This window comes from Micropterus dolomieu, linkage group LG14 (genome assembly GCF_021292245.1).
Source record: "Micropterus dolomieu isolate WLL.071019.BEF.003 ecotype Adirondacks linkage group LG14, ASM2129224v1, whole genome shotgun sequence".
Classification (NCBI taxonomy): domain Eukaryota; kingdom Metazoa; phylum Chordata; class Actinopteri; order Centrarchiformes; family Centrarchidae; genus Micropterus; species Micropterus dolomieu.
The window spans coordinates 15437902-15454594 of record NC_060163.1 but is presented as its reverse complement, the minus strand read 5'-3'; the positions used below and the strand labels follow the sequence as shown (position 1 = coordinate 15454594).

Below are 16693 nucleotides of genomic sequence, written 5' to 3'. Positions count from 1 at the left end.
TCCCTGAAATTGGGTATATCTTTAAAAGTCATTTTTGACCATGGATTATTTTAAATTTGTACAGTTTAATGGTGATTTATTGTAGGTAGCTTCTTATTATTAAACTGTGGGCGTGACTGACATCACCACGTGACCATGTTTAAGCCAATCAGGCGCCGCCTTCATCGTGTAATCGGTCGCCAGATTATGGTGCGACAGGACGAGAGTGAGGTGGCAACTGGCAGAAGCACATTCCGGTAGAATATAGAGCGACTCTTCAGCTGTGTCATATTTGACCAAGAAACGTTGGCTGTACTTTTGAGGGGGTGCAACTTTCATTGATAAGGTAACTGTTTCTGCTCAATTATTATTATTTTTTAAAATACAGTCGCTAGTTAGCTTCTCTGGTTACCAGTTAGCTAAGGGGCTGTCTGCACCAGTGGGAGGCTACAGCAGTTAGCCAGTCTGTCAGGACTTCAGGTTAGCGGATGTGAGATGGTGTGAGGTTTGTGTGGAAAAGAGAAAAAAACTGTAGTCACGGTCATCCTACCAGATGCAGAAAAGGTACAACAATATTTGTCTTAGCTCTTGAAATGGAGCTTATGCGCAAAACTCAGATGATTGAACTGACTCTTCCCTGAGCGGAGGAAAAAAAGCAGAGCTCATATTAATCACAAACGCAGGCTAACTTAACCTTACATCATCCGCAAACAGAGTCTCCCTGCCTTGGCAAGCTTGTTTTCCTCGTGTCTCACTCTGTGGGTTTTTCCTATAACATTAACGTTACATCTGCCCGATGCATCACCCCTCCAGGAAGTTGCTCTTTATTTACACACAGCGAGCAAAACTAAAGTTATTGAACTTGCTTGACTAGCTAGTTAAGGCTACAGCCTGTGGATGTGGGTGTGGTAGCTGAAACAGGAGCTTCGTTCACCCTCACGTACGTGATGCAGCACGGCAGTGTGCACTGGGAAAAGTAATGCTAGATCTGCTGCTAAACTCATCAAGCGTCAGCTGTGTCTGAAGCAGTACCCCCTTTGCTGGCCCCCCTTGTGATGCTGCTGCCTTCAAATCCAGTGTCTGTAATCTCAGGAGCCTGTACAGTGGCAGTAATTTCACGGCTTGATGGCTTCAAACAATAGACTGGACCCGTGGATTATGGCAAGCTAAATACTGGGACATCTGCCTCTAAAAACATGACAAGATAGCCCGCTAAGCTAAATCCTAGCCAGACCCCCCCCAGGTTAGATATCGCAGACCTCTTGCAAACTGACAGACTGTATTGAAGTGCTGCAGCTGACGCAGGAGCTGCTACCACAAAGCCATTGCTTGCGTTTCAGAAGCTGAAATGATACCACCATAAAATGTTATCAGTAAGGCAGAGGAGATAGCATGCATGTTATCAAGCCTGACCGCTGGTCATTGTTTAGTTTGTGGTGGTGTTGATGGTGGTGGTATTGGTACTTTACAGACCAGTTTGGGCTGTTCTACACACCTGCCTTCAGAGTTGTGTCCCTAAATTCGAGCTGTTCACTTTAGACACAAGGCCAAAGGCGCAAAGACTTATAAATGCTTGTGCTTGCTTTGTTTTTAGTTGAGGTCCCAGTGATGAGTTGGCTGAGCAGGGTCTGACAAGAGAAACAGGATTTGAAACAGGAATGATACCGTCTTTGCAACCTGTTTTCTTTGTGTAGGCTCATCTTATTGTTGTGACATTCCCAAACATGTTAAATGGCAGGTCTTGATAACTTTTTAATTCATGTGTTTGGATGGAGATGCACAATAGCAGGAGAGTTTATCCCAGGTTTCAAGGTTTGGAACAAAGAGTAATTGTGCTGTCCTTGGTAATATAATAACCTCAAAACTCAGCTGTATTACTCTTTATCTTTTTTTCCCCACAGTGGCTAGCTTTTATCTTAAACAGAGAAATTATTCTTTTAGATGAATGACGGCAAAACAAATGGAGAGGGACTGATGAATTTTGTTAGTTTTTATTTTATGCCCAAATGTTTGCCCCTAACCAAGACAAACACGTTTATCTAAGTTTAATCACAGTTTGTAGCAAAGGATTTGTCATTATGGAAATCTCAAACACAGATAAGTGTTGCAAGGCATCAAAAAGCTTTAACTTGGATTTAATAAAACATGTAGGCCTAAGCCGTTAGATTAAGTTTAGTCATTCTGACTTTTTAAAACCTTACTCTTTTTAACTTTATTTAGTTATAGCCCATTTAATTCATCGCTTCTACCCAAAGTCCCACATTGCATGTGCACAAAACCTGGATTTATTTTCCAGGAATTTCAGATTTTTTGACTGGCATACAGACTACAATAATGTTTTGATAACATCCTTGAAATAATGTAACCAAGTACATTAAATGACATCATGCTGTGTGCATACATTTCCATCAGGACTCAATGGTAGCCCCCATCTTGATTGAAAATCAGAATTTTTATTTGCTCAAAATCTGTGCTTAGTTGTTCCTTTAGTTTTGCACATAGTAGTATTTACATACAATGATGTTGTGAAGTAAACTGTTGGCCTCCCTCTCCTAAAGGTCCTGTGCTATCCGGCACTGCCATGTCGGCGAAAGCCATTTCAGAGCAGACAGGAAAAGAGTTCTTGTATAAGTATGTCTGCACCTCAGCGCCTGTGCAGAACCGCTTCCGCTATGCCAGTGTCACTGCTGAGACTGACTGGGACCGCCTCACACAGGAGCATCCATGGCTGCTCACAGAGGTAAGGGCTTGCTGCAAAACACCTCAAGGGCCTTCTACTAGTCTGTCATGGTTTTAGGTTGTTTCCTCAGCCGGCAAAGGAATAATGAAATCATGAGGCTAATGACTTACTGCACGTCACGGAAACGCTGTGCAGGACATTATGTCATTAATGTCACAGTGGCATGTGAACTACATATTTAGATGCACTGGGTGACTTGCTATGATTTTGTGTGTACTTGTGAAAATAGAAATTAGCACTAGACTAGCAAGAGCAAAGTATTCAACTTGTGATGTTAGAGAAGTTGTATTTTCTTACAGCCTGGCACAACCATATGTAGGCTTGAGCAATCTTAGTAATTTACAAAGATGGCTATGGTAGACTTTTGAAGGGGTGCATCAAAAGATACACAAGCAGGTACCACACATCTCTGAGGCAGTTTAATATTTTGAACTAAACTAGGGTGAACTAATGGCTCAGCAGTTTTCTAGCCATTCATATGCAGCTGAAACGAGAATATATCCTCCTTTTGCATGAGCTGTGTGTGTGTGTGTGTGTGGAAACTAAAACCTGCACAAGTAAAGCTTGTAAAAACTTTTGAAGTGGGGAAATTCTGTAACAATATCACGTTTTAGCCTGGTGTTTTGTTTGTCACACCAGTATTGGTGCAAATCTGTGGCTTTTGTTTTAATACGTGGCTGATTTGTCTTCCCCTGTAGCGTCTGGTGGTAAAGCCAGATCAACTCATCAAGCGGCGTGGGAAGCTTGGGCTGGTGGGCATCGACCTGGACCTGCAGGGTGTCCGAGAGTGGCTCAAAACCCGCCTCATGAGAGATACCACTGTGAGTTGACTGGAATCTCTGTCTGTCTTGGAGTGCTTTCAAGCATAACAGTTTGGTTCTGTTAACGTTTGCCCGGTTAGTACGGTTTGTTTGGGTTGATGTGAAAGCGGTCAAATTGTGATGCGGTACAAAACCAAGACACTTGAGTGGAGATGGTTTTGGTCTGGTCCTGCACGAAGTCTGGAGCGGTTCATTTGTTCGTTACGAGCAAATGACACCTGTGCTGTTTTTTCATGTTAAGTTAATAAGCAATGTTTCTGTCACAGAAATATGCACTGGTCCAAAACATAGCACCTTCTTTCTGTATTTACTTTCTTGCTCCCTCCCCTGCCTTTTGTGTTTTGCGGTGGGATTTTCAATAGCCAATGTCATTACTTAGAGAGCAGGGCGACTGACGGCTGATATAAAAACAAACATAAATAATATAATTCTATTTATATATCCATTTTACATTTTCACTTAGGGGTATACTCACTTTTGTTGCCAGTGGTTTAGACATTAATGGCTGTGTGATGTGTTATTTTGAGGGGACAGCAAATTTACACTGTTATACAAGCTGTACACTCACTGCTTTACATTGTAACAAAGTGTTGTTTCTACAATGTTGTCACATGAGAAGATGGGAGACAAAAATGGGAGATGTTTACTCACTTTTGTGAGATTCTGTACATTGGGTTACACTGTAGATTTCAGAAAGTGACTGGTGTTTAAGGGAGAGTGGGGTACAGTTTGTCAGAAGTGACGGCATTCAACTGCATTATTCTCTGCAGTATAACAGTATATATTTAACGCAAGCCAGTAATGGTTTTAGATTAGATCAGCTATCGTTTAGAATGCTATATCAGCCCCGCTAGTGCAAAATGCCAGATATCGGCTATCACTAACAACATTGATAGTATATGTGGTGTTATAAAAACTAATTTAAATAATGGAAATTCATTGCATCATAGATATATGAAGCACATGGTCCCTGCTCCTCAGTGAGATTTATTTTTTCTTCAGACCAAATATGTCGTAAATAAAGATAACATTGCCGTCTTAACAGTCCCATACAGGTAGTAAACCACATGACTGCCACATTGTGGCTTGTACGGCATCTGAAGAGAATGCATCCTTTGTCCACCTGTTGTGTGACGAAGGTTGCTGTGTCCAGTACCACGGGCTTATGTTTAGATCTGCCAGGTCAGAGGTCATGTACTGCAGTGGAGGAGGGTGGTCTATTCTGGTCCTCCATACATGCATACACACTGTACATGCTCTGCTGCATTTTAAACCTGCAGTTACTATACTTCCAGTACATTAGTAAGGGAATTTACACACCAGCCACACAGTTAGCTGTTTTTAATATCATATGCTATTTAATATGCTTTATGATTTAAACAAAACAAAACATCATACTGTGTTAATTTTATTTTTTTTCTAGTTTGGGTACTATTCACTTTCAAGTCTATAACAAGGTTAGGCATGCTACTGGTTTGTAACATCAGCTGTGTCTTGTGTCTTGAATAGGTGGGAAAGGCAAAGGGTGTGCTGAAGAACTTCCTCATTGAGCCTTTTGTTCCACATACACAGGTAACGAATGCCAGTTTCTTGTGTGTTGTCATTCCACATCCTGTTTGAAAGTCAGTTTGGGTTTATTTGTGTAGCCTTAAGTCATACATACAGTCTTAGTTGAGCCCTGCTGAGCCAACCCATCACTGCCAGTCCCCACATTAACCAAGGAAACAAATTATGAAGCCACTCAGCAGATCAGTGAAACATCAAAGGTCTTGATACAAAAGTTATTTAGTGTGTTTTCTATTTAGGCAGTGTGCATGTGGTTATTTGGTTGATTTCCTCACAGTTTTGTGAATTGCACAAACTGAGACTAATTGCAGTATGTGTGTGTGATGTGGTTATCACCCACGAATGTGTGAGAATATGTGCCTGTGTGAAGGTCAGTTTGCTCAAAAAGGCAACTGTGTGTAACTGTGTGCTTGTCAGCCTTTTGTAAAGGATGATGCGCTATCTGCTGTTTGCAAACTAAAATGTGTTTGCATATCCTTGTATTTGTCCTAACCCTCGACTGAACCCAGGAGGAGGAGTTTTATGTGTGTATTTATGCCACACGTGAGGGCGACCATGTACTTTTCCACCACGAGGGAGGAGTGGAGGTGGGTGACGTGGACGCCAAGGCCCAGAAGCTGATGATCGCAGTGGATGACACGCTGAGTGAGGACCAGGTCACAGAGCAGCTCCTCACACACGTTCCTGATGATAAGAAAGAGTACGGACACATTATTTATTTTTATCCACACAGAAAGAGTTACAGCAGCTAAAAAAAACTTAGACAAGATAAGACAAGACTTGTGTTTTTTTTTGTTTTTTTTGTTTTTTTTTACCTGAATGTTAATGTGTATGCCAATAGATAAAACACTATATAACTGAGTGATTTTAGGTCTCTAATGAAAAAAGTATACTGTATCTAAATAATTTTGTCCATCAAACCCAACCAGGAGGTCATCTAGTGTCCGTTCTGTATGTGACAGGGGTTGGAGGGCACCTTTATAATGTGATACTAAAGACATTTTGTGATGGCAGTTTGATTTATTATATTATTTATTTATAATAAAAAATACTGGATTAAGAATCAGTCCCTGATATTCTGTGTCATGGACTGCTTATTCAGCTTCACTTCAGAGAGACTTTGATAAGAGGTGCCTCCCCCTCTTGTGTTTAGCCAGTAATTGTTGCAAATACAATACAGTCATAACCAGCCATGTTTTTATATTGTGATATATAGTTGTCCCAACTATTACTGTCAGTAGAAACCGGTGGTGTGTTCTGGTTGTGGTGGATTTTTATTTGTTACTGTTTGCTTGGCCTGAACAATTAATAGATAGTAGTTTGGTTTTTTTCTCAGAGAAAACATTTGTGATTCATATCGGAATCGCAATATCTGTTAGGGGTGGGGGGGAAAAATCGATATAGCATAGTATCGTGATATTTGCCATGGCAATACTGTATCGATACACGGACGCCAAGTATCGATAATTTATTATATAAATTGCAGATGGGACTTTTAACTTTTTGGTACTATAATAAAATCAATTGCTTTTTTTTTAGTCCACTAGAAAACTTAACAGGACCATATAGAGGACTGAAAAAGTGATATGAACAAAAAGGTAATAAATTGCAATATATCTCAGTATATTTAAAATCGCAATAAAATCGAATCGCAACATAAATATCGTGATAATATCGTATCGTGGGGCCTCTGGTGATTCCCACCCCTAATATCTGTGAAAATAATTAGAATATTTTCATATAATTTTCTAGTAAGAATTGTTGTCATTGTCCTCTCTTGTATGGTGATTTTAATCTATTGCTTATCTACTTTTTTTTTCCCTTCTTGAAGAGTCCTGGCCAGTTTTATAGTGGGCCTCTTCAACTTATATGAGGATCTCTACTTCACCTATCTTGAAATCAACCCTCTAGGTATGTTTTTCTAAACGTGCATCTCAACTGTGCATATTTATATTTATTTTTTTACTTTAGCATCCACAGTCATTCTTCAGATCCATTTGTTTATCAGTTCAAGAGAATGAATGACGTGCTTTGCTGGGATTCATCATTAATTTATGGAAACAAGTTACTTGTGTACATTAATGATCAAATTTACCACTGACACATACTCTTCTGTAACATCTTTATTTGAGGAGAAGTTTTAAAATGTCAAATTAATGGGTAACACGACTTTTACTTTTTACCAGTCGTCACCCAAGATGGAGTGTACGTCCTTGACATGGCAGCCAAGATTGATGCCACAGCAGATTATATCTGCAAGGCAAAATGGGGTGATGTGGAGTTTCCACCGCCCTTTGGCAGAGAAGCATATCCAGAGGTGAGTTCTGAAGGACAGATCAGCAGGTTTTTATGTGTGTGATTGGGTTATAATACTGCAGCATGTTTAAGAAAATGGGTCTTTTCTGCAGCTTAATCATAGGAGAAGTTCAATGTTTTAGAGTAGTAACTTTTTTTTTTTTTTGTCTGCACACCTTTATACTATTATTATTTTTTTTTATATTCAGTCTTTTCATGTTCATGTTATTTTTGCCTCTGAGAACAAATATACCAAATGTAGTCCCAGCCCACGCTTTAAAATGGCACCTTGAACATATATTTACTGATACTCGCATTAATCGGCAACTGAAGTGAACAAGTAGCTTGAATCTCATTTTAAGCCTCTATCCTTGGCTTTGTGCTCTCACTGACCAGAATGTATAACCAGGATATGATTATTACATGGTAGGAGGCGTACATAGCTGATCTGGATGCAAAGAGTGGTGCCAGTCTGAAGCTGACCCTGCTGAACCCTCGTGGCAGGATCTGGACCATGGTGGCTGGAGGAGGGGCTTCAGTAGTCTACAGGTATGCAATTTTATCTATTTATATGGAACCTTTTTAGCTAACAGAAGCTATTCAAAGTGCATTGGTGGATGTGAGATTAAAAATTCTGTACCACTTGTGGTGTTCTATTGCTTGAAATGTAAAAGCTTGTTAGCTTGTTGTTTCTTTGACTCACATGGTAGACACTGATGCAAAGCAAGTTTGACAAACAGAAATTTTTAATTTTAAAGGAAGACCGAAACAAAGCAGGACTTACAATACATCTTAAAAATCGTCTTTCCAGTTGTTTTCTGAGGAAGGACATGTTCTAAATTCAACACATTTGTTAGACCTCAAGGATGTACATATTGCGTTTTGGCGAGTAATACTGAATGTTACCAAGAAGCCGCCACAGCACACTTAATTAAAACTAAAAGCACCAAGTAGACTCAGGGCACAGTACTTCAATGTTTATCTTCCCTTTTCTTTAGCGACACCATCTGTGACCTTGGTGGGGTGGATGAACTGGCCAACTATGGCGAGTACTCCGGCGCACCCAGTGAACAGCAGACCTACGACTACGCTAAAACCATCCTCTCTCTCATGACACGGGAGAAACATCCTCAAGGTGAGTTTAGCCAGCGCTTCATTAAGGCGTGTTTTAACTGCACTTAATAGAGTTTAAAAAGTAGGCCAAAGGGCAACGTAGTCAGGGAGGGAGTTACCGGACACGCTTATGGAAAACAGTCTTGACCGTATCAGATAAAGTACAAATTTCTTATGCCAAGTTTGCTTTTAAGCATAGAAGTCAGTGTTGGATCATTCCTCTATGTGGCCTACTATTTTTATTTTTTTTTTTTTCTTGTTTTAGCCTGTCACAAACCCACTGTTTATGATGTGTATGTTGCCAGCAATGGATTTCAAGGATTTCACCAACAATATATTACTGGGGTTTCAAATTTCAGTCATATTACATATTCCCTCCTCTCTCTGTATCCCACAGGGAAGGTGCTGATCATCGGAGGAAGTATTGCCAATTTCACTAATGTAGCAGCCACATTTAAGGTGAAAAACATTAACAATCAACTCTAAATGTTTACTATAGTGATATTTTATTTTATTTTATTTTATATTATTTTTTTTTTTAATTTACAAACCAACTCTCAACACAATATTTTGTTTTCTGAAGCTATTGAAGGAAAGCTAGTCAGTTTGAGATTCTGCAGCTTCCTTCCTTGTTGAGGCATTTGGACGGTGTCTAGTTAGAGTTTGGCTTACCTTTTAAAGCCGTCCAATTTAAAGAGGACAGAAACTCGGCTATGACCTGTAACCAACTTTGTTACCTATTAAAGGTACGTTTTCTGTTTTCCTTTGGTTAATTCAGCACCACAACACACAAATAATACCTAACATTTTAATAAGTTACACATCAGATGAGGTTAAGTATTGTGTTTGAAGCATTCCCCATACAAAAATACTGATGATACTAATTTACATGTAGAGACACTCAGTGGAAGTTAAAATGAACGCACAGATAAAAAGTTCCTTAGTCCTTTTTTGAAGCAAATGAGATTGAGATTTGGCATCTTGCTTTATGATATGGACATATTCGATGGCGTTAATTTAAACAACACTGCTCAGCCACTCTGACCAGCCGACACACCTATGCAGATAATTTTGAAGAATCCATGGTATGTGATCCAGTTAGCTGACTTGCTTGATTTTCTCCTCAGGGCATTGTCAGGGCCATCAAAGACTTCCAAGGTCCTTTGAAGGAGCACGAGGTCACCATCTTTGTTCGACGTGGCGGGCCCAACTACCAGGAAGGGCTAAGGGTGATGGGGGAAGTAGGTGAGTGAGATGAAGCTAAGGTTCACAGGGAAGAGCACAAAGTCAGTCAGAGAACAAAGGAATTAGACTATGACTATGTTATGTCATTTGTTATTTTGGAAATCTTTGGTGTCAAGCAATTTTCATATTATGTATTGGACAACAATGACCAGAAAGAGGGATAATATTTTTGAGTGCATGCATAGGTGATATGAGAGCATGAATGCCAGTTAAAGTTGTTGGGGGTTTTTTTTGCAAGTTAAATTGGTGTTTGAGTTGTTTTACTCTTAACTCTTTTACTTTTTCTCTAGGGAAGACGACAGGTATTCCTATCCATGTGTTTGGTACCGAGACCCATATGACGGCCATTGTTGGAATGGCTCTGGGCCACCGGCCAATCCCTAACCAGCCCCCGATGGACGCACATACCGCCAACTTCCTCCTCAATGCCAGCAACAGTGCAGTGGTATTTTCATTCAGTAACACATTACAGATGTTGTTTTGCACCACATTTTTATGTTAACATTACCCAGTGAGTTAATGGAAATTGAAATTTTGAAATGTCCTCACATAAATCCAACTAATTTTACTGTTTGTGAGTTAAAAAAGGATTATTGCTGTGTAACGTTTTATCGTTAGAGATTGCACAAATATGTGCAGCTTTTGTTCACATGTAGCAGAAGCTGTTGCATGCAAGGTCATTCGCTTACTTGTGATACAATTTAGCCATGCATGTTCAAACACTATTAAAGGTTTGGTCTTTAGATGTTTTGAGTAGCTCTGTTGTATAGCATTACAGGATTTTGAGTAGTTAGCTGTGGTCCTCCATGTCAGCTAGATGTCATTTGGAATGTTTTCTTTGAAAACCACAATTTCCTACAAAGTGCATAAAACATTTACATTACATTTAGCTGACGCCAAAGCGACTTACAATTGTTATATATGTCATAGGTTGCACGCCTCTGGAGAAACTAGGGGTTAAGTGTCTTGCTCAGGGACACATTGCTGGATGTGTCACAGTGGGGAGTTGAACCCTGGTCTCCCACAGCAAAGGCATGCATCTTATCCGCTGCTCCATAACCACCCCATAGACATGGGGTGATGTTTTCACTTGGGTTAATGAAAATGATAGCTGCTTTGCTTATTATTTGCTTATGCTCCATATGGGTGTTGAGGCTTTTGACATTTTGTCTTGGGAACGAACGTTACTAAAAGCAAAGGACAACTCTAAATTGTCTGAGCAATATCTAGTAATAATTCTAATAATAATTTTCTTGTCAAAAATGCAGTTCCACGCTACCTTCTCAGTGGAAGCTTCTATGAGGCTTTGAATAATACAATGTTTGTTTCTCTGTATGTTCTGCACCAGACTCCAGCTACAACAAGGACCGCTTCGTTCTCTGAAACCAGGACGTCTAATGATGTCACCCCTGCAAAAAAGTCTAAAGCAGGTCTTCCAGCAGGTAACTAACACAGTAGCACTCACCTCTCCACTTCCACTTATTAGCAAGACTCCATATGTACTCATACACTTCTGCTTTTTCATTTCTCTTATCCTTACGCCCCTGCATTACGCCCCTGCATTTCTCCCCGCAAATGCGTCACTGCTATTCTGCATTTTAATTTTCTTTCTATCTCTCCTTCCTCCTCTTCTTGTTTTGCTGCACAAACTGTCCAATCACCTTTTTTCATGCTTGTTTCTCTAAGACTCTCTTCATTCTATAATGTGGCCTCTGAAGAATGTGGTCACAGGCGATTGGAAAGGTACGTGATAGGTGTGCCATGCTCACACTGCGCTCTACTGCCCATACACTCTACACTGGTTTGCCCATTTTTTTTTCTTCTTCTTACCCCTCACTCTAATCTTGGTAGAAAGGAGTGTCTTGTGTGTGACGCGTACATGATTGCTTCACCTCAGTAGTCCAGTGGGTACATTATATTCGTCCTTGCAATACATAAAAACTGTAGAAACAATTGTAGATTACCCACAAAGTGAACAGATCATCAGTTTTCTAATACTGAGAAAAGTTGTCATCTATAGACTGAGATGTGTGTTGTGCAGGGATAGTTGTAACATTACAGTTACAAGTCAAATGTTCAGCACAGGATATGTTGAAATGAGACTGCGACTGTCTGACCTATACTTCTTAAGATTGCTTTTCACAGCAGCTCAGTAAAGGCATGTTCTGTAGCAGCCGAGCTTTGCATGGTCTTTTCTTTGGTGTGCTATTTATGGAGTGTTTTCAGAGACACGGTTGACCGAATGCAGTTTGCATGTCTGTTCAATGAATAAGATACAGTTGCACTCATTCTTTTCTCCCCCCTCCCCCCTTGTTTTTGTGCTCATTTTGACGTATTTTGTGTTCCCGTCCTGTGGGGTCACAGCAGCGCATGCCTCTTCAGGCTGCAACGGAGGTATGGAAGGGTGTGAAAAACCTGTCTTCCTGCCCTCTCTGCCCTCTGTCCACTTCCCCCTGCCTTCTCATTTTACCTTCCAGTCTGTCCTTCTTGTACGCATTTTATGGTAGCGCACTTATACATTGCTGTTCTGTGTCTGCAGACAATTGCTGAGCAAGCATTTCCATCCAAATTGACACTAGTGAATCACTGGTGGAATTTGTACCATGACCGAAATAAATCTATCGTTTCAACATTTGTGCTTTCCCTTCAAGATCAGCTTCATCCTAAAACCAGGGGGTCTGCAGGTCTTGAAAAGTCTGAAGAAGTACTGACTTCCGTTTCCTCAAAAAAAAAAAAAATAAAGTCTTAAATATTTTTGTGGAGTTTCAATCAGCACAATCAAATCTGTAACAAAACTGTCACTACTGATAGCTACAGTAGGTGGGAAGCTAATAATGGGTTATATTATAATAATAATAAAAAAGGCAATATTGTCTCTACTGGTCGGAATGATCATCACATAAAATTACATTCTATCAAAATTCTTATTTTTAACTTGAACATGAAATCCGCAGAAACCCTGTAAACTCTGTAGCCCTCTGTGAGAGGGTCAGTGATAGTGCTGAACAATTGATAGCTGTGTGCACAGCTTCCTTTGGATCAAAGAACAACAGAGGGCAGTGAGCCTGGACAGGGAGGAGAGACTTGGGAGGACTGAAACAAAACGTGTTTCAAGATGGTGATTAATTTAACAAAAATTCAAAGCTCATTTTATACTAACATTACATTCAGCATTCAAAACAGAACACTTGAGACTCTTCAGATCTTTTTGCAGAGCGTGTTCAGAGTTGTGTCCTCCTTACTCTGCCTCAGATCAGTCTGGACATACATTTTTCTTGCACTCCTTGCTGTGGCGAAATGTATTAATTAAATTACTGATCAACAGCGATGTCATCAACACTTGTGAGGTTGTGTTTTTTAGACAAGCTTACTTGGTATTCCCACTGGGTAATGGGCATCTCTAAGATCACACAACTACTTTAACAAACATACAGTAAATAATTTTCATTTAGAAACGAGGGATGTAAAGCTACTGTTGGAAACGGTACAATTTCTCAACATTGTACCACAACCACTGGTGCCATTTTAACATTGCGAAAATCCAAATTTAATCCTTTTAACAGTGTGATCTGGAGGTAGATAAAATAATGGACTTTCTAGTTTGAATGCAACAGCAGCATTTGTCGGCTAAAAAGAGATGTGTGGTGCCTGAATTACAATGATATTTGTGAAAAAACCTGCAAATTAAGTTGGAATGTCAAAATGTGTGGAAAAATGACAATAACATAATGCCCAGGCAAACTGCATCAACAAAGACAAACACAACCTTCCTTTTGTAGAAGTGTTTGCTTTGGTGACATTTTTACTACAAAGTCCATCATGTTATTTTCTCTACCTCCTGCATCTCTGTCCTCAGAGTGAGGTCTCTCTGTACTCAGCTTATTACATCCCAATTCCTGCTGTTTTCCTAAGCCTGACCCCCACCCCTCGCCTGTGATTATTTTTATTTCTGCTTTCAACTCTTGACTTAACTCTCTTCTCTCTCTGCCTATTCTTTTCTTCAGCCAAAGCCACCACACTCTTCAGAAAGCATACCAAGGCCATGGTCTGGGGCATGCAGACACGTGCCGTGCAAGGCATGATGGACTTTGACTACGTATGCTCTCGGGAGGAACCCTCTGTGGCAGCCATGGTCTACCCCTTCACGTACGTTCCCCAGCATCTCAAATTTGTCTGAAATTAGATTACAAATTTGATACTCAAACAAGTCTACGGTGTTACAACCGATTGTCCTAAATATGTTTCGCTGCTGATATTGTGTGGTCTTGTCATTGTGTGTAGTTGTCGCATTTCAGATCAATGATGCTAATAAGAAAATTACACTGACCATTTTGTCGAGGTATAAATAACTACAGTGGTGCACTGAAGGAAATGTGTATTTTTCCTCAAATGATGGAGGATAATGTAACAAACATTCACATTGATTTTTTTTAGTTGTGAGTTCTTATGTCAAGTCTCATATTTTGTCATTTCAACTCAATTAAATGTGTGTATCTTTGAGTGTACAAATTCTGACATTCTGGTGAAGTAAAAATAAAATGTCGCTATTTATGTTCTACTTCTTTTACATTTCCCAGTGGGGATCACAAGCAGAAGTTCTACTGGGGCCACAAAGAGATCCTGCTGCCGGTCTACAAGAACATGGCCGACGCCATGAAGAAGCACCCCGAGGTGGACGTCCTGATCAGCTTTGCTTCCCTGCGCTCGGCCTTCGACAGCACCGTGGAGGCCATGCAGTACCCACAGGTAATACTGTAAAATTATCTTTCCATCAAAGCCCCGTACATCACTGCATAAACATGCGAGATTCAGCCAGACATGAATATCACCCCTCTTGTCTAATTGTGTTTTCAGATCCACACTATTGCCATCATAGCTGAGGGCATCCCTGAAGCTCAGACAAGGAAGATAATCAAGATGGCTGATGAGAAAGGCGTCACTATCATTGGCCCCGCTACGGTATGCAGCCAGATCACACCCACAGTGCCGGATCCTTTTAAGTACTGCAGTAGATTGTGAAGTGGTCATTGTGAGAGTATAATCATAAATGTTTGTATGAATAAAATAAATTTCAACTGGCACACACAAGTTCATTTAATACCCATTATTTTCCGTCTCCCAGGTTGGTGGCATCAAGCCTGGCTGTTTTAAGATCGGCAACACCGGAGGCATGCTGGACAACATCCTGGCTTCCAAACTTTATCGTCCCGGCAGCGTGGCATATGTGTCGCGCTCTGGGGGCATGTCCAACGAACTGAACAACATCATCTCCCGCACCACAGACGGTGTGTATGAAGGTGTAGCCATCGGAGGAGACAGGTACGCAAAGTTATTTGAAAATTATTTGCTTTAGCCTTATTAGCTTCAGCCTGTTGTGTAACTATTAGTTTCTGATTTTTAGATGATGTATCCCTGCCCCACATAAACATAAGTCCTTGTGTTTTGGTCCTCTTTGTTCAGATATCCGGGCTCCACTTTCATGGACCACATCCTTCGTTACCAGGACACTCCGGGGATCAAGATGATAGTGATGCTGGGAGAGGTGTTTAGTTTCATTAAATACATATGAATTCACCTGTAACAACACTAGTCTTAATCTGAAAATCTAATCTGTGGGTAAATTTTAACATCTTTTACTCTGACAACCCAGATTGGAGGCACTGAGGAGTACAAGATCTGCCAAGGCATCACAGAGGGCAGGATAACCAAACCTGTGGTGTGCTGGTGTATTGGAACCTGCGCCACCATGTTTGCATCAGAGGTTCGGTGGCTGTGTTTTTGTTGCCTTGGATTTGCCTATTGTTGTTATTTGGGAATACTTTTTCTGTAACCTTGCCATCCTCAGGTTCAGTTTGGCCATGCAGGGGCCTGTGCCAACCAGGCTTCAGAAACAGCAGTAGCCAAAAACCAGGCTCTGAGGGATGCTGGAGCTTATGTACCAAAGAGCTTTGATGAACTGGGCAACGTCATCAAGTGAGAAATTCATTACACAATCGTACCAGAGTTTGTCATTGAAATGCTTTTAGAGTTTTTCGCTGAGAGTGTGTGTGTGTGTATGTGGGGGGGGGGGTGTAACAGGACAGTTTATGATGAACTGGTGTCCAATGGTACAATCGTTCCTGCCCAGGAGGTTCCGCCCCCAACAGTGCCTATGGATTACTCTTGGGCCAGGGTAAGAACTTTCATCATTACTCCTATAGGAACAACTCCAGCATTTTTTATATTATTTTATATAATATTATTATATTATAATAATGGAAATGTATTTTATTTTGATTATTAAAATGTGTGGCTGACGCATATTGGATTATTAAGCTTGTTAACTGTCTATATTGGCCAGTATTCCTTTTTTATGATAGACACACAGCATAAACAAACATGTACATACCTGCATATGTAAGGAGCGAGGCACTTGGAAAAACCAACTTGTCAGTGTTCTCTGATGGACAAAATATGCATTGTTGCCACTGTTTCTATTGGCTTCAATATACAGGTGCTTGTCATATAATTAGAATATCATCAAAGTTGATTTATTTCAGTAATTCCATTCAAAAAGTGAAACTTGGATATTATATTCATTCATTACACACAGACTGAGATATTTCAAATGTTTATTTCATTTAATTGTGATTGATTAAAACTGACAACTAATGAAAATCCCAAATTCAGTGTCTCCGAAAATTTTAATATTAAGACCAATACAAAAAAAAGGATTTTTAGAAATGTTGGCCAACTGAAAAGTATGAGCATGTACAGCACTCAATACTTAGTTGGGGCTCCTTTTGCCTGAATTACTGCAGCAATGCGGCGTGGCATGGAGTCGATCAGTCTGTGGCACTGCTCAGGTGTTATGAGAGCCCAGGTTGCTCTGATAGTGGCCTTCAGCTCTTCTGCATTGTTGGGTCTGGCGTAGCGCATCTTCCTCTTCACAATA

At 40.3% G+C, this 16693-nt stretch overlaps 1 protein-coding gene across 4 annotated transcripts in view; it reads left to right on the top strand.

Moving 5' to 3' along the window:
* Positions 1-169: 169 nt before the first annotated feature.
* Positions 170-16693, top strand: part of aclyb (ATP citrate lyase b) — a 21487-nt gene continuing 4963 nt past the window's right edge. For 2 of the 4 annotated variants that reach the window (XM_046069844.1, XM_046069847.1), the window contains exons 1-22: positions 170-325; positions 2538-2719; positions 3418-3540; positions 5050-5112; positions 5616-5806; positions 6938-7017; positions 7293-7423; positions 7832-7950; positions 8400-8536; positions 8912-8973; positions 9642-9759; positions 10050-10204; positions 11108-11201; positions 12124-12153; positions 13764-13905; positions 14337-14505; positions 14614-14718; positions 14882-15078; positions 15220-15301; positions 15410-15520; positions 15605-15732; positions 15838-15931. In XM_046069844.1, the coding sequence (XP_045925800.1) occupies positions 2561-2719; positions 3418-3540; positions 5050-5112; positions 5616-5806; positions 6938-7017; positions 7293-7423; positions 7832-7950; positions 8400-8536; positions 8912-8973; positions 9642-9759; positions 10050-10204; positions 11108-11201; positions 12124-12153; positions 13764-13905; positions 14337-14505; positions 14614-14718; positions 14882-15078; positions 15220-15301; positions 15410-15520; positions 15605-15732; positions 15838-15931 (2490 nt within the window). In that variant the 5' untranslated portion in view covers positions 170-325; positions 2538-2560. The remainder of the gene's footprint in view (positions 326-2537; positions 2720-3417; positions 3541-5049; positions 5113-5615; positions 5807-6937; positions 7018-7292; positions 7424-7831; positions 7951-8399; positions 8537-8911; positions 8974-9641; positions 9760-10049; positions 10205-11107; positions 11202-12123; positions 12154-13763; positions 13906-14336; positions 14506-14613; positions 14719-14881; positions 15079-15219; positions 15302-15409; positions 15521-15604; positions 15733-15837; positions 15932-16693) is intronic. The other 2 variants (XM_046069845.1, XM_046069846.1) reach the window with 2 other exon arrangements.